This window comes from Trachymyrmex septentrionalis, unplaced genomic scaffold (assembly GCF_001594115.1).
Source record: "Trachymyrmex septentrionalis isolate Tsep2-gDNA-1 unplaced genomic scaffold, Tsep1.0 scaffold20, whole genome shotgun sequence".
Taxonomy (NCBI): Eukaryota; Metazoa; Arthropoda; class Insecta; order Hymenoptera; family Formicidae; genus Trachymyrmex; species Trachymyrmex septentrionalis.
The window spans coordinates 2,029,971-2,054,404 of NW_017305180.1; the positions used below are offsets into that span (position 1 = coordinate 2,029,971).

A 24,434-nucleotide genomic window follows, 5' to 3' on the forward strand; every position below is an offset into this window, starting at 1 on the left:
TATGTATGCCATTAATTATAGATGTTGAGCTTTTGAATTCATGTATACTTATATAAGTATAAATTTATTTATAATTATGTATCAAATTTGGGTTAACTGGACATTGTTAATAATTAATATTAAGTTCTTTTGTGTCATTGTTACATTTGTTGCATCATATATTTTTATATTTCTTATTTAAAGAAATATTTTTTTTTACATTGTTTTATACAGAAACGACGGGAAGAATGCGAGAGAAAGGCCAGACGAGGAGAGATGGATCCTCGTTTAGAGTTCGCTTTTCAACTCTTAATGGATGCAACACAATTATCGCGTCACGAAGTCATGGACCATGTCTTCGAGGATGACATGTTGGACGAAATCAATCAGTTGTTTGTGCCGCACATGAGATCTACTCTTGTCTGGTACTATCAGGAGGTTGAAGAATCAGAGCCTCCAGCTGATACGGTATAAAAATTAGTAATTGTTTGACAAATAAAGACAAAAATAATCGTGAGAATTTCATTAAAGGTGCAGCCAAAGGCTGTTACTTCTAGATCAGCCCCAAATGCAACAGCATCAAAAGTAAAAGAACAAAAGGAATCAAAGGAGCCACCAAAGAAGAAACTTTTTCTAACCGATGGCTGGCAAGTGCCTTGCACAGGCATCTGTATTTATATGTTTAGGTAATTTAAAATTATAATATTGCATCGAAATGCTTGTCATTTATTACATCTCTACAATATTTAAAAAATTTGCTGAAAAAGTAATATTTAATATTTCATGTCCTAAAAAATAGTTAAAATTTCTATTTCCTCCTTAAAATACATAGAATCAGTGTGTCTAAACAATTACCAGAAGAAGGATTTCAAAAGGATCTTTACACGGGTGTAATAGATACAATGAAAGTAGGAATAATAACTTCTGTTCAGCGAATTGTGGAGCAAGTATTTATGGATGCGTTAGCGCATCCTGGTCCAGAAGGTGAAGATGATTGTTCAATGATTAAAAGTCTCCTTTTACCAGGCTTAAGATCTTTTTGCAGCGCTCTTAAAGGTATTTTTACAAACTTATATAAATCTCATTTTCCACATCAAAATAACATTTACAAATTGTTGGAAATTTATATATAAAAATAATATTTCATTTTATTTTATTATAATTAAATGTTATAAAGATAATAATATTTCTTTTCAAAGTTTGCTTTACTATTTGTTATATATGTGATATGTATATAGTTTGCGAAAAAGTAGCACTTGATGGTGGTATATTCCACGATGGCGAGTCAATAATGCTGGAAGTGCATAACTTTGAAGAAGCAAAGGCTTTTATAACGAAAGAAAATGCTGTGGAACAAATTGAGAAAAGAGTAAAACTTTGGATAAAAAAACTTAAAGATTTTATGGCGGAAAGTAAACAAGTTAAAAGAGAGAATGATATCTCTGGACCGCAACAAGAACTCGAGTATTGGAAACGGCGGGGTGCACAATTTAGTCAACTGGTCAACCGTTTAAAGGTTGTGTTATTTACCATCTTTATAAAACTCTTTTATATATTTTTTTATTAAATTACACGCACGGAAAAAACATATTTGATTGAATTAACTGAAATTGTGATGGAAAATGAACGATCCAGAATTTGAAGTTAAGTTTACTAGATTTCTGGTTAAATCTGTCAGAATTCTGGTTGAAATAACCAATTCCCAATCTACCAGAAATCTGTTTGAAATAATCAGAATCTAGTCAATTTAACTAAAAATCTAGTAAACTTAACTGGAATTCTGGATCATTCATTTTCCACCACAATTCCAGTTGATTCAACCAAATATTTTTTTCCGTGCAGTACAGCACAATACATTTTTATTTATTTTAATAATAAATGTATTAATTATAAGTAAATTATGCTGTAAAAATATAGTACAGTGTTTTTATAAATGTTTTTTCAAACAAAAAATTATAGGATCACGAAATTACTATGTCACTTCTATGTCTACAAGTCGCACGTTCAAAGTTAATTAAAGATTGGGTCGATGCGGAAGATGAAGTGACTTACTGTTACAATGAAGCGAAAGATAATGCAAAGTTCATCCAAGCATTAGAGAAGTGCTGTCATTGTCTTTACCTCGATGATCCTGTAAGTTAATTTTTCCTATAAGATAAGAATACGGCACATGAATTAATTTTATATAACTTCGCACGTAATTAAAAGTTTTTATTTTTACAGGTAAAAATGCGAGATTCGCTTGTATCATTGTTACAGACTGTTCGATTAATATATAGTGTCTCGAGATATTATAATACTTCAGAAAGAACAAGTTCTCTAATGATTAAAATTACGAATCAGATGATTGTTGCCTGTCGAGATTATGTCACAAAAAGAGGTCGAGAAGTTATTTGGGGACAAGATCGAGTAGCCGTTCGGTCGAGATTAAAACATTGTCTACGTCTAAATAAGTATTGATCATATTTTATATTAAATAATAATTTTTATTTTATTATTACATCTTTAATTATCAAATTGTATTTTCAAAGCGTTCAAAATATTCTTAAAAAATTTAAATTCTTAAAAATACGAGTATTTTTACACATTATTAAAATAAAAAATAACATTTGAATTAATTGTTATTTAAGAGCTTATAGAGAAACGTACAGACTAGTTCGATGTTCACCAGCAGTTACGGAACAAGAATTTTCCTTCTCAGAAACTCATGTTTTTGGTCGATTTGATGCTTTCTGTGCTAGAATTCGCAAAATTCTCACTATGTTTGATCTCATACAAGATTATCAAACTCTCTTTGAAAGACGAATGGAAGGATTGCTTCTTGGAGAAGGTATAACATAATCTTAATGTTTAATTTTTATTATATAAAATACATATGTATAAAATATAACTTGTTAAATATTTAATAAATATTTAACTCTAAATTACTACAACAATAATGGTATTAATTTTAAACTTAAATAATTTTTCTATTATATAATAATTTAACTTTACATTTTTTACAATAATTTTGAATAAAATTATCTATATAACTTTATTTTTTAATAAAAATCATAAATTATTAAGATTAATTTTATTATAAGTTTGACTCTAAAATTATGCAAAAATAATAATTAAAAGAAGCATATTTTAATTATATACATTAAATAAATTGCTATATATCAAATTATAGCGTTAGATGAAGCCATGAAAACATTTGAAGAAGCTAAAAAGATTGCGACTAGCAAATCATATGATTATCTCGATCCAAGAAACACTGATTTTGATATAGATTATGATGACTTTATGGCAAAGACAAATATGTTGAAAGAGAACATCGGCAAAATTATTGAAAAAAATTATGCCGATGTATGGGAAACACCGCAAGGTATACGGTTTTTAACGCGATTTGAAAAGGTGATAAATATATTCAACTTTTTAATAAATCCTCAAAAAATATTTACGCACAACCATTTTAAAATTATTTATTTTTCTAAACGTATATAAATATATAAATGTTCTTTTTCTAAATATTTTTTAAGGTCAGTGAAAAAATACCTCTTTCAAAATTGGAGGAAAAATATAACATTGTTGTGAAGTATTGCGATAAAGAGATCGATCGAATTTTAAAACTATTCAAACGGCAAAAAGACGATCCTCCATTGCCGAGACACATGCCGCCTATAGCTGGACGATTGACTTGGGCAAATTCTTTGAAGTAAATAAAATAATTACACTAGTCTGTGAATTCAGACTTTTGGATTATTGTTTGAACAAACGTTATCGTTTCTTGTAATTTTTTAGCTGCTAAATTAAATACAAATATATTTTTAAACAATTTGTTATCACAGACTTTAAAATTTTTTTATATATAATTATTTAAAAATTAAAGAAATATTAAGAATTATATATAAATTAAGATATAGTCTTAAATCAATATCTAAAACAAAATCTTTGTTAGAGTGCATCTGGACGAATTAATGGCATCTGTGTCAAATCATCCTGTTCTAAAAACGTTACCATTGACTGCCGATCTGGTGAAAAGATATAATTATGTAATTGCTATTCTGAAACAATATCAGACCGATATTGCTGAGATTTGGACGCACCAAAATTCTTGGGTCATCGAGGATTGTTTAAAACAGTTAGTTTTTAAATTCAATAATCGATAATTGATTCTGTTTTCTTAAAAAAAATTTTAAAACACATATATAATCACAGATATTTATATTGAATAATAATTACAAATAATAATTATTATAATTATTTAATATAATTAACAGACCGCTGCTTGTAGTCGACGAAAAATCAGCAAAAGTGAAAGTCAACTTGGAAAACCGAGTCGTTCTTCTATTTCGTGAAGCCGATTGTTTAACAAAAATAAATTTGGAGATTCCAATTGTTGCACTAACAATATTAGCAAAAAAAGATTATTTTACTTTAGTCACGGATTCGCTTCAACTTATAATCGAAGAATTTGTTTGTACTGCAAAACGTGTGAAATTAGAGGTTCGCCCATTATTATTACCGCATTTAGTTTGCATTGCATCGTTATTAGAACCCGGTTTAACAACCTTGACCTGGACCAAGCCAGATTGGAAAGATTTTTGCAACAATACGAAAGAGCAGATCAAAAGTTTTGATATTCTTATCACAAGAGTACACGACGTATATGATAATAGGTATGATAAAAATAAACTGCTATAAATTAATTGCTTGTTCTAAAAACAAATTTTGAGCAATAAAATAAATGTGTGCTTAAAAAAATAAATTTGTTTAATAACAATTAATTAATTAATTGATGCTAAATTAATCGCTAAATAATAATTTTTTTGCCAAAGTTTGAAGAGCATTTAGAGACTTACAAAATTATGCAAGTTAATTGAATAATATATTGTGCCAGGATTTTGCAGGTGCTGGCAAGTATGCGGAAAGTAACTTTGCATGCTCTGCCAGAGTCCGATCAACCATGGACAATAGAAGAATTCATAGAGAAAAATGAGGAAATATGTAGAAATGCAGCAGTAGATTTGCATCGTAAAAGTACAATGGTCGAAGAAGCAGTGGAAGAAGTATTGCAGCTTGTTAGAAAAGCTACAGATAGCTTCAAAAGTAATTCCAATCAATTTGATTTTCTTACTAGTGAAGGTAATGTATTAATGTTAGTCTTTATTGTAAATTTTGCAATTAAAGTATGAACTTTTATGCCATTCCACTTTAACCTTCGCACTAACGAGATACTATTAAAAATTGGATTATTTATCTTTTTTAACACATATATAAATAAAAATTATGTGTCTCTCATCTTATTTGCAATACTTGTTTATAAATTATTTGATAAATATTGCAATTCTAGTGACATTTAAAGATCTTGACAATTTAATCACAGTTACTGTAAAAATAGCAAGGAGATTTACAGCTATTAAAAATTTTCTATATTTTCTATAAAAAAAAATACTAAAATAATTTTTATCTTTTCTATTTAAAATGGGGAAGGAGTGGAAGGAAAAGAAGCAACAGAACAAACAGGTCAACAAGATTGGTCCGTGGTATGGAATTATTTCGATGATCCTCATCAATTATTGACCACACCCGGTACTTTACCCAAAGGCATGCAAGAAATGGTTCGAAATGCGGTATCCGAAATGAGACGATATTATTCTAGAAAAATCGTGGATGTATTAATAAAAGTCACCAGAGTATCTCTAGATGCGATCAGGAAACGATTTATTCGAGAACTTGATTCAGGTACTTTTATAAATAAAACTTTGGTAAAATCTTCATACTATTATAATAAACGCATTCCTAGCTTAATAAAAAAAAGATTTAAGCTATTTTATGATAAAACATTTAATAAATCTCTTTACAATTATATTTAAAATTAATTATATTTTATAGAAACAACTCCGAATCCGGTGTTTTTATTACATGCAACACTGATGATTCCGGCAGTAACAGTTAAACCTAGCCTAGATGATGTTCAAGAAGCATTGACATCAGTTGGAAAAGTTATCACGGGTGTTGCGAAAGGAGTGGCGCAGTGGAATTCCAAAGGAAACAAGGTAAAAAGATTATATTAAATAAAATTCTTAAACTTGAAATATCCAATACATCATTTTTATATTATTCGATTATTAGAGCATATGGAAAAATCTTCCCTACCCATCCAAACGAAATCTAGCTAATGTCGTGTTGCGAGCACATAGTAATGCTGCGAAGCAGAAAGAAGAACCGGAAGATATGAAAACCAGAAGGCGAAGACTTTATAAAATTCTCTCTGAAGAGAGACCTGTATTTCCAGTTCAAGAAAGAAACTTTTACACGATGGTGATGGATAATAAGGAAATCATCAAACTACTCGGCATGTTGAGCACTTGCACAATGGAATTGCGGCAAGTTAGTAATAATAGTATGAGATTTGACATTCATCAATGAATTCAATTACCAAGTTGAACTTATAGGATTTGACAGAATTTCTCGATCGTTGGAAACCTTATAAGTTTCTGTGGAAAAATGAACGCAGTATACGAGAATTGTTACAAATCTCTTTGTCAGAATTTGAAACTACTCTTCGCAAACACAGTGAACTTGAAGATCGATTGGCTACTGAACCAGATATGATCATATTTGGTACATCGATTGCTGTGTCGACAGAAAAACTGAAATATGGTGTTTATACAGAAATCAAAGGTATAACACTAATACAATATAATATTATTTAAATATTACAATTATATATTCAATTGTAAATTACTATAACTAATATATTTTATAAACGTATTTAATCCTCAAGGTAAGTAATAAAAATTTTACAAAAAAAATCGATGCATAATAAAAATCGAAGCATAAATAGAAGATAAAGAGAAAGTAACAGAAGCGTAAATAAAACTTCTAGAACGTAAATTTTATATTTTATTTCAATTTTCGCTTGCTAAAGAAACATTGTTTATGCACTCTCCTCTTACACATTTCAACTTATACTACAGAACTTATACTACAAAAGAAATACAGAATACAAAAATAATAATCCCTACATACAGGTTGCACACATAAAATTGGTCAAGCAATGAAAAAGAAGTATCGTCGTGAAATGGAATACGTTTATGCATTGATGAATGAAATGGATCGTAAATTAGATCATCAAATTCGCGATCTGGATGACGTACGTCTCATTATGGATACCCTAAAAAAGATTCGCGAACAAGAGGTCGATATGGAACTGAAGATTGATCCCATTGAAGAAGCTTTTAATATAGTCACAAGATATGAGGTACCTGTAGACCAGGAATGCTTGGAGCAGGTAGATAATCTGAGAGACACCTGGCAGAAACTGTTGGCACGAGCGCAAGAAAGTCATGTCTTGCTATTGAATTTGCAACCACAATTCGAGAACGATTTAAGAAATAATCTAGAGAAATTCCGTACCGATAACGAAATGTATTGCGAAGAATACAGGTCATCTGGGCCGATGCAGCCAGGTTTGAGCCCCCGGGATGCTTCAGACAGACAAATATTATTCCAGAACAGGTTTGATGGTATGTGGCGAAAATTGCAAACATATCAAAGCGGCGAAGAGCTTTTCGGTTTGCCTATCACAGATTATCCAGAGCTTTCACAAATCAGAAAGGAATTGAATTTATTGCAAAAGTTGTACAAACTTTATAACGATGTCATCGACAGAGTCAGCAGCTATTATGATATTCCATGGGGTGAGGTAAGAAATTATATTATCACCGTTTTTTATATAAGATATTTATAATATGTGTAAATTTTTTTAATGTCTAATTTAATTTATATCTATTATTTTAATTTTAATTTTATTAGTAATAAAATTTTTAAAATTATTTGTAAACTTTATTAGTAGTACACGCAAACAAATTGTTATATAAATTTGATAATTGTATAAATTATTTAGGTAAATATCGAAGAAATAAACAATGAGCTGATGGAGTTTCAAAATCGCTGTCGCAAATTACCAAAAGGATTAAAAGAATGGCCAGCGTTCTTTGCGCTTAAAAAGACAATCGATGATTTCAACGATATGTGTCCTCTTCTCGAGTTGATGGCAAATAAAGCAATGAAACCGCGCCACTGGCAAAGAATTGTAGAAGTTACAGGATATTCATTCGATCTTGAAAGCGAAGGTTTCTGTCTTAAAAATATTCTTGAAGCGCCGCTCTTGAAGAACAAAGAAGACATCGAAGATATTTGTATATCAGCTATGAAGGAGAAAGATATCGAGGCTAAATTAAGGACAGTAGTAAACGAATGGTCATCTCACGAGTTGACTTTCATGACATTCAATAACAGAGGAGAATTATTACTTCGAGGAGATACAACAGCAGAAACTATAAGTCAGTTGGAAGACAGTTTGATGGTTCTTGGTTCACTCATGTCAAATCGCTATAATGCGCCTTTTAGAAAGCAAATACAACAGTGGCTTAGTGATTTATCTAACACAAATGAGATCCTCGAGAGATGGTTACTTGTACAAAACATGTGGGTTTATCTCGAAGCGGTATTTGTGGGCGGTGATATTGCGAAACAGTTGCCAAAGGAAGCCAAAAGATTTAGCAAGATCGACAAAAGTTGGCAAAAAATTATGCAACGTGCTCACGAAACACCAGGAGTTGTACCCTGTTGTGTAGGCGATGACTTGTTAAAGCAACTTCTGCCACATTTGCAAGAGCAATTAGAGCTATGTCAAAAATCTCTGAGTGGGTAAGTATAAGATTAGTGATGTATACATAATCATCCTTCCTTCTTAGCAAACTTAAAAGGAATTTTAAGTAGAACACAAACTAACAGTAACATTATATACATTAATATCATATTCCTACTCAATGGTATATATGTAATAATGTTAGGGGGACGTTAGATGCATTGTTGAGTAGAAAATTGTAATATTTGTAATGTTACTGTTAGTTTGTATTCTGCGGATTTTGATTGTTAATACTTTTACTTTAAATGTAGCAATAATGCATAACTGCACCTTTAATATAAGATAGAAGGGATATTTTTTAATTAATATTTATTTATAAAAATTATTCTCTTTAATGTCATTCTCTTTAATCTCAGATATTTAGAGAAAAAGCGTATGATGTTTCCAAGGTTTTTCTTTGTTTCTGATCCTGCGCTCTTAGAAATACTTGGCCAAGCGTCCGATTCTCATACCATACAAAATCATCTACTATCTATTTTCGATAATACGCGTTACGTAAAATTTCATGACATCGAATATAATAAAATGACAGCTATTATTTCATCAGAAGGTGAAATTATACAAGTATGTATATTGTGAATAAAGGTAACAATATTTTATACAATCCTTAAATATTATTATCTTCGAAGTATAGGTATTGTATATATTTGTACTTAAATTTGTGTAATGTTAACATAAGTTTTGGAAATGAAATTAATAATTTTAAAACAAATAAAATAAAATTTGTTTGTAATTTTCTTTAAAGCTGGAAAGAGCAGTAAGAGCAGAAGGTTCTGTGGAAACATGGTTGATGCAATTATTACAAACGTCTCAACTTTCTTTGCATTCTATCATCCGTCAATGCTACAGCATGATTAATGATGCAAATTTCAATTTACTGAACTTTCTCGACAAAATGCCTGCTCAGATAGGTTTGTTAGGCATTCAAATGATTTGGACACGAGATGGTGAATTGGCCCTGGCTCAAGCTCGCGCCGATAAAAAAATTATGACGGAAACGAACAATAAGTTTCTTGATCTTTTAAATACATTAATCGATCAAACTACGAGAGATCTTACTAAAATAGAACGAATTAAATTCGAAACGTTGATCACTATACATGTGCACCAACGTGATATTTTTGACATTTTGGTACGTTATTAAATTAAAATTTTTGTATACAGATGCAATGTATTAGAAACATAAATAATCTAATCTAAAATCTTAGATGTAACAGGCAGATACTAGAAATATATACATATTCATTTATTTAGTGTCGTCTAAATGTGCGGTCCATGAATGATTTCGAATGGTTGAAGCAATGCAGGTTTTATTTTAAAGAAGATTTAGATAAAACTTCTATATGCATCACAGATGTTCATTTTACCTACCAAAATGAATACTTAGGATGTACCGAAAGATTGGTTATTACACCATTAACCGATAGGTAAATGCAATCGTATTTTACGATATTGTACACTTTATTTTAGATTTTATATATTTTAGGTGTTATATAACATTAGCGCAAGCCTTATCAATGTCAATGGGAGGCTCTCCTTGCGGTCCAGCAGGAACTGGAAAAACCGAAACTGTAAAAGACATGGGGAAGACTTTAGCAAAATATGTCGTAGTCTTCAATTGTTCTGATCAAATGGATTATCGAGGATTAGGTCGTATCTATAAGGGATTGGCACAAAGCGGTTCATGGGGTTGTTTCGATGAATTTAACAGAATTGAATTACCAGTTCTGTCCGTTGCTGCACAACAAGTTGCCGTAGTGCTTGCCGCAAAAAAGGAAAAAAAGAAGCAGTTTATTTTCACAGATGGAGATCAAGTTGATATGTTTCCAGAGCTTGGAATATTCATTACTATGGTAATCTGTATCATGCAACATAGCAGAATAAGAAACATAGTTCTCTAAATGAAAAAATTACATCTATTTATATTATTACATGTTTTTTCCTAATTGACAAAAATTTGCTAAAATTATACATATTATATAAGAGGTACATTTTTATGTATCTTTCTTACAATATATAATTTTTCATAATTATGCAACTTTGTTTTTTTATATAATATTATGATAAATTACTTAATAACAATTAAGATGTATAAAAACATTTCAATGTTACGTAAATTCTAGAATCCTGGATATGCAGGACGAAAAGAATTGCCGGAGAACTTGAAAATACAATTTCGCACAGTAGCTATGATGGTACCTGATCGTCAAATTATTATACGTGTAAAATTAGCTAGTTGTGGATTTTTAGAGAATATTACACTTGCTCGTAAATTTTATACTCTTTATAAATTGTGTGAAGAGCAGTTGACCAAACAGGTAACATTACTGTGCATTAAAAAAAAAGACATTAAAAAAAAGAAGGATTAAAATTTATTATAATATTTTACAATATATTGATCTCAGGTTCACTATGATTTCGGTCTGCGAAATATATTGTCTGTGTTAAGAACTTTAGGAGCGGCAAAAAGAGTCAATTCTAAGGACACGGAAAGTACGATCGTCATGCGCGTTTTAAGAGACATGAATCTTTCGAAGCTCATAGGTTATTATGCTAATTAATTTAAAAAAAAAGATGCATAATTATTATAGTTGATACAAAGACATGCTAAAACAATATGACATATTTTTCTGTAGATGAGGACGAACCACTCTTCATATCTCTCGTAGCAGATCTATTTCCCAACCAAGTTCTGGAGAAAACATCATATCCTGAATTGGAAGCAGCTATTAATGAACAAGTGGAGCAAGCAAAATTAATTTATCATTCGCCGTGGGTGCTTAAATTAATACAGCTATATGAAACGCAAAGAGTGAGGCATGGCATCATGACGTTAGGCCCGACCGGCGCTGGCAAAACTACTTGTATACATATTTTGATGAAAGCATTAACACAATGTGGTAATTCCCATAGGTAGTGTATTACAATGTATATTAATAGGTACAAATATATGTACCTCTGAGAAAATATTTCAAATTATTTAAAGCTTTTCTATAAATTAATAAACACTTAAAATGTAATAATAAATTATTTATAAATTAACTTTTAATAAAATTTATGAATATATATATAAATAATTTATTTAATTTTAGAGAAATGAGAATGAATCCAAAAAGTATAACAGCCGCTCAGATGTTCGGCCGTTTAGATGTTGCAACGAATGATTGGACAGATGGGATTTTCTCAGCTTTGTGGCGTAAAACATTGAAATTAAAAAAGGGCGAACACGTATGGCTGGTGCTTGATGGTCCCGTTGACAGTATTTGGATAGAAAATTTAAATTCTGTATTGGATGATAATAAAACATTGACTTTGGCTAATGGCGATAGATTATCAATGGCGCCAACATGTAAAATTATTTTTGAACCGCATAATATTGATAATGCAAGTCCTGCGACTGTTTCGCGAAACGGTATGGTATATATGAGCTCTTCAGGATTAGATTGGAATCCAGTTGTTACCGCTTGGCTAAAATTACGATCAACATTGGAGCAAGAAATTCTCGAACAATTATTTACAGATTCTTTTGCACAGGTAAATTAATAAAATAATTCTGTCTTTTGCAGATACATATTAAATATTTTTATTTTAATGTAATTTTAATGCTAATCATATAAAATTAATTAATTAATTAATTATTTTCTTAACTTAAGAAAACATGCTTACTGTTAACCACCATTTGAACAGAAATTGGAAATACATACAGAATATATATCCCATTTTAATCAATCCAGTCAATTTTCTCCTCTAATTATATAATTAAAGGATTCATATTATATGAAAAAATTATATAATTCCATTTAAAAAAGTGATAATCTTCATATTTTTTTAGCGTTCCATCTAAAAAAAAACAACGTGATAATGAACAACATCAAAATACGTTTCCCTCGTTCTACTTTTATCTGAAACATTTTTTGTTTCATAAATAATTTCGAAGAAAATTGATTGAATTAATTAAAATGGGATACTCTGTATATAATAGAAAGATAAAATTAATTCGTATTTTATTAATTATAAGCATATATTAAAATTTATGTTTTAACTAATATATATATATTTTAAGTACCATATTGCCAATTTTATAAAAATATGTATTATATTGTGATATATGTAAAATATAAATAAATTTTGAATTTATTAGATCTATTCATGGAGTACTCAAACGTTATCGCTCGCTATCGATGTCTTGCAATGTAATATAGTAAGGCAAATGCTTTGCTTGTTGGAAGGTTTAATACCTCCGGAGACATTATTAGAAGAAGCAGAGGATGAAGATATGGAGAGAGACAAACCCCAGCCTCTAACGGCGGAATATCTAACACGTCTTTATGTGTTCGCGTTAGTGTGGGGCATAGGAGCTTTGCTAGAAACTGCCGATAGACAAAAATATGACAAGTATCTTCGAGAAAACTTTGATACTCTGGATCTTCCGATTTCTGATAGATATTTGGATGCTACAGTATTTGACTTCTTCGTCACTGACAAAGGCACGTGGGATACGTGGACAAGTATGGTGACCAATTATGTCTATCCTGAATATTCAACACCTGACTATAGTAATGTTTTGATACCTATACCGGATAATGTCAGAATTCAATATTTAATTGACTTGATTGGCCGTCAGGATAAAGCTGTGTTGTTAATAGGCGAACAAGGATCTGCCAAAACTGTCATGATGAAATCATATATGAAGAAATCAAATCCAGATACAACTTTGAGTCGCTCTTTCAACTTTAGTTCTGCGACCAGTCCGTATCAATTCCAAAAAACCATTGAGAGTTACGTGGAAAAGCGTTTAGGAAGTACATTTGGACCACCAGGCGGTAAGAAGATGTTGATCTTTGTCGATGACATAAATTTACCGCAAATTAATGAATGGGGTGACCAAATAACCAACGAGATCGTGCGACAAGTTATGGATATGAAGGGGTTTTACTCCTTAGAGAAACCCGGTGACTTCACCGCCATTGTGGATGTAACTTTTTTAGCAGCTATGTGTCAGCCTGGAGGCGGAAGAAATGACATTCCCTCGAGACTCAAGAGACAATTTTGTATTTTTAATTGCACGTTACCTGACAACGCATCAATCGATCGAATTTTTAACACTTTAGGTGAAGGACATTACAATATCAAAAGAGGATTTTCTCAAGAAGTCCGTCAGTTGGTTAAAAAAATGATTCCTTTGACTAGAATATTGTGGGAAAATACACGCGCAAAACTGTTGCCAACACCTGCGAAGTTTCACTATGTATTTAGTCTTCGAGATCTTTCGAGAATTTGGCAAGGCATGGTCGGTACGTTGTCTACGGTCATTGATAAGGAAAGTGTATTGATGCTGCTTTGGAAGCACGAATGTACACGAGTGTTCAGCGATAGACTTACAATACAAAGCGACAAAGATTGGTTTGATAAAGGTCTAATTAGTGTTGTAGCTGATATTTTAGGAGAAAAATACGTAAACATGCTAAATCAAGATCCTATTTTCGTCGATTTCATGAGGTTTGTAGTAATAGCTATAATTATTAATATACATTGTAATTTAAAAAATATTGTGCAATATTAAAAAGAAATTTTTAATGCTAGAGATGCTCCAGAACCAACCGGTGAAGAAGGTGAAGATGCAGACGTAGAACTTCCTAAAGTATATGAACCTGTGTATGATCCTCAAGTGTTAAGAGAGAGATTAGACATGTTTCTGGCACAGTTCAACGAAATGCAGAGAGGCGCTGGAATGGATTTAGTATTTTTTCCTGATGCTATGTTACACCTAGTAAAGATATCTAGAATTATTAGGCATCCAAAAGGCAACGTGATGCTGGTAGGTGTTGGTGGTTCTGGCAAACAAAGTCTTACAAAGTTATCCTCTTTTATTGCCGGGTACAAAACGTTTCAAATCACCTTGACTAGATCTTATAACGTGGCCAATTTCTTAGAAGACCTGAGATTTCTGTATCGCACTTGCGGCACTCAAGGCAAAGGTACAACATTTATTTTCACTGATCTCGATATCAAAGAGGAAGGTTTCCTTGAATATCTAAACAATATCTTGAGTTCCGGAGTTATTAGCAATTTATTTACACGTGACGAGCAAGCGGAAATTATCTCAGAGTTAACACCTATTTTGAGAAGAGAAAATCCTAAAAGAACTCTTAATAATGAATTAGTAATGGACTTCTTTTTGCAAAGAACTTGTCAAAATTTACATGTCGTTTTCTGCTTCTCTCCTGTGGGTGAAAAATTCCGGAATCGCGCTCAGCGTTTTCCGGCACTTATATCAGGTTGTACTATAGATTGGTTCCAACCTTGGCCTAAGAATGCTCTGGTTTTGGTTGCTAAACATTTTCTTCATGATTTTGAAATCGCTTGCACTAGTGACGTGAAAGTTGAACTAGTGAATGCATTAGGATCCATACAAGATATCGTTTCAGAAACATCAATCGAATATTTCCAAAGATTTCGGCGCGCTACCCATGTGACTCCAAAGTCTTATTTAAATTTCATCAGTGGATACAAAAATATTTATCGATCTAAACAACACGAACTTGGTGAAGGAGCTAAAAGAATGGATACAGGTTTAGCAAAACTCGAAGAGGCATCGATATCGGTCGAAATTTTAAAAAGAGACTTAGCCTTAATGGAACAAGAATTAGTCCAGGCTTCCGAGAAAGCCGAGACAGTACTTTTGGAAGTGACGGAGAGAGCAATGCAAGCTGAAGCTTTTAAGAACCAAGTGCAAAAAGTTAAGGAGAAAGCTGAACAATTGGTAGCTTGTATAGCTGATGAAAAAGCACTGGCTGAACAAAAGTTAGAGGCAGCGAAACCAGCATTAGAAGAAGCGGAAGCTGCTCTGAATACCATCAAACCTGCTCACATAGCAACAGTGAGAAAGCTAGGTAGACCACCTCATCTTATAATGAGAATTATGGATTGTGTATTGATTTTGTTCCAACGGAAAATCGGATCCGTTGTACCTGACACAACTGCACCGTGTCCTAAACCTTCGTGGGCAGAATCTTTGAAATTAATGGCTAGTACGACGTTTTTATTACAACTACAAAATTATCCAAAAGACATAATCAATAACGAAATGGTTGAGCTGCTACAACCGTATTTCAAAATGGAGGATTACAATATGGAAACAGCCAGGCGTGTATGCGGCGATGTTGCTGGTCTATTATCGTGGACAAAAGCTATGGCATTCTTTCATTCCGTTAATAAAGAGGTTCTTCCTTTAAAGGCTAACTTAGCACTGCAAGAAGCACGATTAAAACTCGCAATGGAGGATTTGGCAAATGCTGAGCGGGAATTATCCGAAAGAGAAATGGCTTTGCAGACAGTTAAAGAGCAATATGATAGCGCGGTAGAAGAGAAGCAAAGGTTGACAGAAGCTGCAAATGTGTGTTTAAGAAAAATGACAGCTGCAACTGCTTTGATAAATGGATTAGGCGGTGAAAAGATTCGATGGACCGAGCAAAGTGGAGAATTTAAGATTCAACTGGGACGATTAGTCGGAGACGTTCTGTTGGCAACTGGATTTTTGTCATATTGTGGACCTTATAATCAACAGTATCGAGCCAGCTTAGTGATTGCGTGGATGAATATACTAACTAACAAATCCATACCTTTCACTAAAAATTTAAACATAACGAATATGCTCGTTGACACAGCAACAATGTCAGAATGGACTCTTCAAGGATTACCGAACGACGAGTTATCTGTTCAAAATGCGCTTATTGTCACGAAATCTTCGTCTTATCCGCTTCTTGTAGATCCTCAAAATCAAGGAAAAATGTGGATCAAGAATAAGGAGAGCACAAACGAGTTGCAAATTACTTCGCTAAATCATAAGTATTTCCGAACTCATCTTGAGGATAGTCTTTCGTTAGGTAGACCACTATTGATTGAGGACGTCGCAGAAGAACTTGATCCGGTACTCGATAATGTACTTGAAAAGAATTTCATTAAATCAGGATCTATTGAGAAGGTCGTCGTTGGAGATAAGGAATGTGATGTAATGCCAGGATTCATGCTATATATTACTACCAAATTACCAAATCCAGCATACAGCCCAGAAATATCCGCAAAAACATCGATTATTGACTTTACCGTGACAATGTTAGGTTTAGAAGATCAATTGTTAGGTAGAGTGATACTTATGGAAAAAGCCGATTTAGAAGCGGAAAGAGTCGCTCTATTCGAATCAGTCTTGACCAATCAGCGTTCAATGAAGGAACTCGAAAGTACACTGTTACATAGACTTACATCTTCAGAAGGTTCTTTAGTAGATGATGAAGCTTTAATAACTGTTCTTCGAGAAACTAAAACTACGGCCGAATCAGTAAATGAAAAGCTGCAAGTATCCGCTCTTACTGAGAAAAAAATCACCTTGGCACGCGAAGAGTTTCGTGCAGTTGCGTCAAGAGGTTCCATTTTATATTTTTTAATAGTCGAAATGAGCAATGTTAATGTCATGTATCAAAATTCGTTAAGACAATTCTTGACAATCTTTGATAATTCAATTACAAAATCTACGAAGAGTCCTATAACTTCTGAGCGGATAAACATTATTCTACGCCATCTCACTTATGAAGTTTGGGCGTTTACTTTGAGAAGTCTTTATGAGAGGCATAAATCTTTATTTACATTGATGCTAGGTATGAAGATAGATTGTCATAGAGGCGCTATTTCACATGCAGAATTCAATGCCTTTATAAAAGGTGGAGCATCCTTAGATCTTAATGCAGTAACACCAAAACCGTTTAAATGGATACTTGATATAACGTGGCTAAATTTAGTCGAAATAAGCAGACTAGATGTATTCTCAGATATACTAACAAAAATTGAATTCAATGAAAAGGAATGGAGAATATGGTACGAAAAAGAGAAACCAGAGGAAGAAGATTTACCTTGCGGCTATCAAAAAAGTCTTGACGTGTTCCGAAAATTATTGCTTATTAGATCATGGAGCCCTGACAGAACTTTATCCCAGGCGAGAAAGTACATCACGGAATCCTTGGGTAAAGAATACGGAGAGGCTAAAATATTAGATTTAGAAGCAACGTGGTTAGAATCTGAAACTAGGACGCCACTGATATGCTTATTATCTATAGGATCCGATCCGAGTCCTCAAATTACAGCATTAGCTAAACAAAAAACGATTTGTAAGTTAGCAATTTAATTAATTGTTTTCGTTACACAAAGAAAATTTAAATCGTTTTTAACAAAAACAAATTGTGTTTATTAACGATATTTTTAATGTTATAGCATTAAATTCAGTATCTATGGGGCAAGGCCAAGAGCTCCATGCTCGAAGAATGATTAGCGAAGCTATGAGTACGGGTGGTTGGGTTCTGTTACAAAATATTCATTTGTCATTGCCTTTTTGTACGGAAGTAATGGATGCTCTTGTTGAAACAGAAACTGTTCACGAAGTGTTCAGATTATGGATGACAACTGAAGTACACCCTCAATTTCCCATCGGTTTGCTGCAGGTTAAATTCCTAGTCCATAACGTGTATTTAACATATCTAATTCTTAATTAATATAATGTAAACATGTCGATTGTATATATATAGAAAGAAGAACGATTTTGCGAAATAAATTGAAAGAAATATAATAAATATAGAAAATATGTTTCAGATGGCAATAAAATTCACAAATGAACCACCTCAAGGCATAAGAGCTAGTTTGAAAAGAACTTATCAAGCAGTAACTCAAGATGCATTGGATTACAGTACTCAATCGCAGTGGCCGCCCTTGTTATACGCTGTTGCATTTTTACACACTGTAGTACAAGAGAGAAGAAAATTTGGACCGCTCGGTTGGAATATACCTTATGAATTTAATCAAGCAGATTTTGCAGCATCGGTTCAGTTCATACAGAATCACTTGGATGATATGGATCCTAAAAAGGGTGTTTCCTGGCCGACGGTCTGCTATATGCTTGGAGAGGTTTCGATTTTTTTTTACTTTTATTAAATAAATATAAATTTAATGCTATATTATATTTTTTTATAAAATAATTGAACTTGAAAGAGCAAATAAGACAGAGATACTGTAGTTGGTGATTATAAATTACAGAAAATGTCAAAATATTATATACTTTTATATCTTTATATGTTTAGGTCCAATATGGCGGTAGAGTTACAGACGATTTTGACAAACGTCTATTAACTACTTTCACCTATGTCTGGTTTTGCGATGTGTTGTTACGACCCGGCTTTGAATTTTATCGAGGATATAGAGTGCCTCAGACCAGAAATCTTCAGGGATATCTAGATTACATTGATAGTTTACCTGCGACCGACACACCAGAAGTCTTTGGACTACATCCAAACGCCGACATTACTTATCAGATTAATACAGCAAAAGGAATACTTGATACAATTCTTAATGTACAACCGAAAGAGGGTGGTGCACAGGGGGGTGAAACTAGAGAGAATGTCGTGTATAAATTAGCCAATGATATGCTATCTAAATTGCCCAAGCAGTACAATTCCTTTGAAGTAAAAGAAGCGCTTCAAAGAATGGGTCCATTATTGCCTATGAACATTTTTCTAAGACAAGAAATAGACCGGTAACATTCCTTCTCATCTATTATATGTAAAATGAGTTTAAATATATTTTCTGTAAAATACTATTATATGTTTTATATAGTAAAAAAGATAAAACAAATCATTACTCTTTTTAATTTTCTTAACTACGATTTTTTTTAGAATTTCACGAGTCATCAAAGAAGTACAAAGTACTTTAACGGATTTAAAACTGGCCATCGAAGGTACCATAATAATGAGTCAAGGCTTACGAAAATCATTAGATGCGATGTATGACGCACGTATCCCAGATAAATGGTTAAAAATATCTTGGGAATCGGCAACTTTAGGTTTCTGGTATACGGAGCTGTTAGAAAGAGACCATCAGTTCAGACAATGGTGCATTCATGGTCGTCCAAGAGTATTTTGGATGACCGGATTTTTTAATCCACAAGGATTTTTAACGGCTATGAGACAGGTAAGCATTAAAAATTGTAATGTTAATAAATTTATACTCACATACTTAATGAAAAAATATACAAAATATATCCTGAGTACGTTAAAAGATTTTAAAGGGTAATTCTTCTCACACAAATTCAAAACAAAAACTCATATGACTATATTTTATATTCGAAACGATTTAGTTTTAAAGATACATAATGTAAAAACTGAAAAAAAAATTGTATTTTCTAAAAATTTCGGAATATTTTGATGAAACTTTGTGCATGTTTAAAGAATATAAAATCTCATCTTTTTTCGAGTTATAGTATTTTATATTACTTTTTTTTATTCAATCAGAGACGGTTCAAAGATAAGTAGGTACACATATCAAAAAAAAAAAAACTGTGTTACTGACTTTTCTTTAATTTGAAATTTTTTTATGCTAATTGAGATGATCAACAGAAAAAAGATTTCTTTAAAATTTTCAGTAAAATGAGCCATTTTCGGACAAGAAATAAATTCGAATTCATATATTGCGAAATCATTTTATTTGATTTAGTAGATAACGATTTCAGAAATGGCTTATTGTATCAAAAATATTTAAAAAAATCTTTTATTATTGTATCGAAAATATTAGAAATTTTTTTTGCTGATTTATCTCGTTTGTCATAGAAAAATTTCAAACGCAAGAAAAATCAGTGACGTATTAATTTTTTCGTTTAAAAAAAAAAAGAGTATCCACTTATCTTCTTAAATCCGCCCCTAATTGAATAAAAAAATAATGCATAGTCTCAAAAGATGAGGCTTTATATCTTTCAAACACATACAAAATTTTATCAAAATAACTCCAATGAGTTTTTGAAATTTTTGGAAAAAATAAAATTTTTTTTAACTTTAACACCATGTATTTTTGAAATTAAGCCTTTTCGAACATATGATTATATGAAGTTTTTGTCTTAAAAGAGGTTCTCTCTTTGAAATCTCTGAAAATCTTAAAATATTTAGGACACACCTTGCATACAGCACTCAAACAATAAAAAATATATTATAATTAAATATTCAATAAAAATTAAATTAATGTAATTAAATGTTTATTTCATATTCAGGTGTCCAGTAAATTTTAACAAAGTGCTTGTGTGTAGATAGTGCGGACTAAGCTGACTCGAAAAGTCCTTTTGCAATTTAATTTCGTTATAATAACTATTATATTATAGTTTCGTCTTTTAATATTTAAGTTGTCTTAACTTCAATTAAATAAATGAATTTTAGGAAGTAACCAGAGCACATAAAGGTTGGGCTTTAGATTCCGTAGTTTTGCAAAACGTGATTACGCGTTATAATAAAGAGGACATTAAAAATCAGCCTCAGGAAGGGGTTTACGTTCACGGTTTATTTCTGGAAGGAGCATCGCTTGATAGAAAGGCTGGCAAACTTGTTGAAAGTAGACCAAAAGTTCTTTACGAACAAATGCCGATTATTTATATTTTCGCAATAAATACAACCGCTGGTAAAGATCCAAAATTATATGAATGTCCTATATATAGGAAGCCTCAAAGAACAGACGCGAAATATGTGGGTTCTATCGACTTTGAAACAGATTATAATCCCCGACACTGGACACTTCGAGGTGTAGCATTGTTATGTGATATTAAATAACTAAAGAGAGACGCTTCAATAAATTATTTAAAATTATATTTAAATTATATCAGGTATAATATTTTGTGTATTATTCTTATATTGTGATATCTGTCAAATCAAACAATAAAAAATGTATTATAATTAAATATTCAATAAAAATTAAATTAATGTAATTAAATGTTTATTTCATATTCAGAATACAAACTTCATATTTTTAAATAATTAGAAAGTATTAGAAAAATATACATTTCTTAATAAAATAAAAAATAATGTTTCAGACATATCCATGTAAGATTGTACTTAATATAACTACAAAATAAAATACATTAAATTCAATAATTCACACACAGACGCACACGCACACGCATACATGCGCGCGCACATATATATATACATACACACACACACACACATATATATATATATATATCCTACATTATTGACGCTACATGAATCAATCACGAAAAGTAACAGCTTTCTGCACGATTAGATTAATGCCATAAAAATATAAAAACAAAAATATATTTTTTTTAAATTTAAGATAATCCGTAATAAAATATAATTTTTTTGTAATTTTGTATATAACATCAATTTAAAAGTAAAGAAATTTTATAAAAATAAAAAAACATTTCATATAATAAACAAAATTACAATGTAAAATTAAAATTTGTTAATCCAAAAATTTTGTATATTGTATAAAATTGAAGAAAACGCATAAGATCGAAAAAAAATGCTTATAAGCATTACCAATATTGTGCAAAATTTGATTTGTATTTCTAATCTTTTATTCTATGATAAAAGTAATTTAATAGATTTTATGATTTGGGATAATGCTTCCCAAGAAGCTTCTATCTTACTCCTACCCATACCAAATTGTGTGAGAGGAGGACACGTATTAAGCTGTATTGATTTTATATAATATTTATCTGAAGTAATATCATTCATATTAATTGTTACATCAATCTCTGACAGTACAGTTGTTAATTGAGATATCTTTTCCGTTATATCATCTTCGGTAATGTATTCAATGTCAATCATTTCATTGGGGAAGATACATTCCAATTGTTCTAATATTTTATCACGCTTATCTGTCTCCAAAGAATCTCTCCAGTAAATGTGATAATCTACTAATTTAAGACCCAAGTTAATCTTTCTCGATTTGATCAATGTGCGATAGCGTTCTTCTGCATTTTTGTTCATTGTATCTATATCAATAGTTGTAATAGAAGAGTTTGAAGAATCTTCTTTATTTTTCTCTTTACAGAAATCATAAAAATTATTCATAAGACCCTTTATTTTATCCACCATTCTTTTCGCTGCATCGTGTTTTGCTTGCTTCTTTGTAGTTGCTATTCCATCTTCTTCAAAATTAGACATTTTACATCGAATGGTAAAGACTTTAGCATGTGGTGGTCCAACATCCTGAATAAGAAGATATTCTGGCTCATGTAAATTATTCTCAGCACAAAGTTCCTGAAAAAACATGATGATAAATAAACCAATAGATACTATGACTATAACAGTAATTATATAAATATATTTAAGATAATTACCTGCAATTCACCTACGGCGTTAACAAAAGGTATATTTGCTATCTTTGGTGGAAGAGGAGCAGAATGAAATGGTGACTTTGGCGGAGATACTGTTGATGTATTAGCAGCTGGTAACTGCGGATAATTTCTATGTGCAGCAATCTCTGTTAGCATTGCTTTAGCAGCTTCGTGTTTTGCATCTTTTTTACAACGACCTGTACCAGTTGCACTGAGACTGTCGCATGTAACTCGATATGTAAAAGTATTTACATGACGACCTCCACCATCATGTATCAACTCATAATCAGGTATCATACCCTGCTTTACCATCATCTCTTGGAGGATAGAAACAGGCGTTTTACTCATGTTGATCAAATTAAAAGTTTATTTTCTAATTTTCAATAATTTATTGCAGTCACTTATCCATATCTACTTGTATTCAAACAACAAATTACTCTGAAAATAGTAATTATACTTACAATTTTAATGAATTTACAACTTGTAATATCAAATTTACACACTAAAAAATATTTCGTATTTGTGTTAGAAATAGTCTACATAAGTCCTTGTTAATATTTTGTTAAATTTTTTTAACATATTTAAAGGTTTTAACTATTTATTTTAGCATAATGAATTATGTTATTTAAATAGTTTGTGTTAAATTGATATCCAACATTTATTTTATTGTTAAAATAACATTTTATGAATAAGTAAACAAGTAACATTAAAATAATGATTTATAAATGTAAATTCTAAGATACGAATGAACATACTATGTATTAACTATAACATAGCATAAATGTCAATTGAAAAAAATGTTTCCATAGTTTGTTTATATAAACTGTATTAGTATATCCCTGTTTTATGTTTAGTTTTTAAATGATATTTGTGTTACCTTGTATATACACAATTCATCTTGTATTAAATTAACGCATAAATTTGAATGGACTGTTTGAGATACTTACAATGTGTTAAATTTGACACAAATGTTACAATGGTATATGAATGAAACACACCAAAGGATGCAGAATATTTGTAGCACCTCATAATTGTACTTTACATTTTACATGCAGTAAAGATATTGCTTTAATTTTACAAAAAGATCAACTACTTTAATTTTATCAAAACAGAGATCTGTTTATTTGGTTTTTATCTTTTCTCTTTCTCTTTAGAAACTTTGAACATATATCCATTTTATTACAAATGTAGAAAAAAAAGAGTACGAGAAAATACAATAATAACATAGCAAAGAAAATAATAATTTTGAAAACATTCTCAAGATAAAATAAACAACACAGCATGTAAACTTATAAATCAATATTATGTATTATAAGGGTTGTGTTCCAAAAATTATTGCCAGTACTAAAAATCTATAGTTTACGCATTTATATGCATTATAGATTTTCAGTACTGGCAATACATTTTGGAATACAGCCCATGTTGGATATGTATATATTTATATACATATATGATATATATAAATATATTATATGCATGCAATAAGTGAGTCATAACCTTAACTGTGCTCTCAATAATCAAGAAATGTATATTAAAGTTATCATTTCGCTTATATACATATTTTTTACATAAAAAATATAAAAATAACATGTA

At 31.1% G+C, this 24,434-nt stretch overlaps 2 protein-coding genes across 2 annotated transcripts in view; one reads left to right on the forward strand and one right to left on the reverse strand.

Moving 5' to 3' along the window:
• LOC108747622 (dynein heavy chain 5, axonemal) overlaps positions 1-21,313 on the forward strand; it is a 21,726-nt gene extending 413 nt beyond the window's left edge. The window contains exons 2-35 of the mRNA XM_018485212.1: positions 214-447; positions 511-665; positions 812-1,035; positions 1,218-1,495; positions 1,939-2,112; positions 2,203-2,432; positions 2,610-2,809; positions 3,152-3,375; positions 3,501-3,676; positions 3,920-4,102; positions 4,242-4,640; positions 4,862-5,100; positions 5,455-5,706; positions 5,857-6,020; positions 6,097-6,354; positions 6,420-6,648; positions 6,999-7,672; positions 7,874-8,679; positions 9,037-9,175; positions 9,426-9,812; positions 9,935-10,107; positions 10,167-10,533; positions 10,804-10,998; positions 11,086-11,224; positions 11,317-11,593; positions 11,773-12,214; positions 12,822-14,179; positions 14,264-17,841; positions 17,945-18,171; positions 18,320-18,631; positions 18,805-19,256; positions 19,396-19,690; positions 20,923-21,122; positions 21,198-21,313. Coding sequence (XP_018340714.1) covers positions 214-447; positions 511-665; positions 812-1,035; positions 1,218-1,495; positions 1,939-2,112; positions 2,203-2,432; positions 2,610-2,809; positions 3,152-3,375; positions 3,501-3,676; positions 3,920-4,102; positions 4,242-4,640; positions 4,862-5,100; positions 5,455-5,706; positions 5,857-6,020; positions 6,097-6,354; positions 6,420-6,648; positions 6,999-7,672; positions 7,874-8,679; positions 9,037-9,175; positions 9,426-9,812; positions 9,935-10,107; positions 10,167-10,533; positions 10,804-10,998; positions 11,086-11,224; positions 11,317-11,593; positions 11,773-12,214; positions 12,822-14,179; positions 14,264-17,841; positions 17,945-18,171; positions 18,320-18,631; positions 18,805-19,256; positions 19,396-19,690; positions 20,923-21,122; positions 21,198-21,309 — 13,752 coding nt within the window. The 3' untranslated portion in view covers positions 21,310-21,313. The remainder of the gene's footprint in view (positions 1-213; positions 448-510; positions 666-811; positions 1,036-1,217; positions 1,496-1,938; positions 2,113-2,202; positions 2,433-2,609; positions 2,810-3,151; positions 3,376-3,500; positions 3,677-3,919; positions 4,103-4,241; positions 4,641-4,861; positions 5,101-5,454; positions 5,707-5,856; positions 6,021-6,096; positions 6,355-6,419; positions 6,649-6,998; positions 7,673-7,873; positions 8,680-9,036; positions 9,176-9,425; positions 9,813-9,934; positions 10,108-10,166; positions 10,534-10,803; positions 10,999-11,085; positions 11,225-11,316; positions 11,594-11,772; positions 12,215-12,821; positions 14,180-14,263; positions 17,842-17,944; positions 18,172-18,319; positions 18,632-18,804; positions 19,257-19,395; positions 19,691-20,922; positions 21,123-21,197) is intronic.
• Positions 21,314-21,987: 674 nt separating this feature from the next.
• Positions 21,988-23,279, reverse strand: LOC108747630 (RISC-loading complex subunit TARBP2-like). The gene is made up of 2 exons (XM_018485224.1): positions 22,845-23,279; positions 21,988-22,764 (listed from the first exon to the last, which is right to left on the reverse strand). The coding sequence occupies exons 1-2, from the start codon at positions 23,187-23,189 to the stop codon at positions 22,081-22,083; spliced, it is 1,029 nt and encodes a 342-aa protein (XP_018340726.1). The 5' UTR covers positions 23,190-23,279; the 3' UTR covers positions 21,988-22,080.
• Positions 23,280-24,434: the final 1,155 nt, after the last annotated feature.

Bases quoted from the DNA above. Each gene is read 5' to 3' on its own strand.
- LOC108747630 (XM_018485224.1), bottom strand. From the start codon at position 23,189: ATGAGTAAAACGCCTGTTTCTATCCTCCAAGAGATGATGGTAAAGCAG. The intron at 22,765-22,844 runs GTAATTATCTTA...ATGTTTTTTCAG, and splicing joins ACGCCGTAGGTGAATTGCAG to GAACTTTGTGCTGAGAATAA.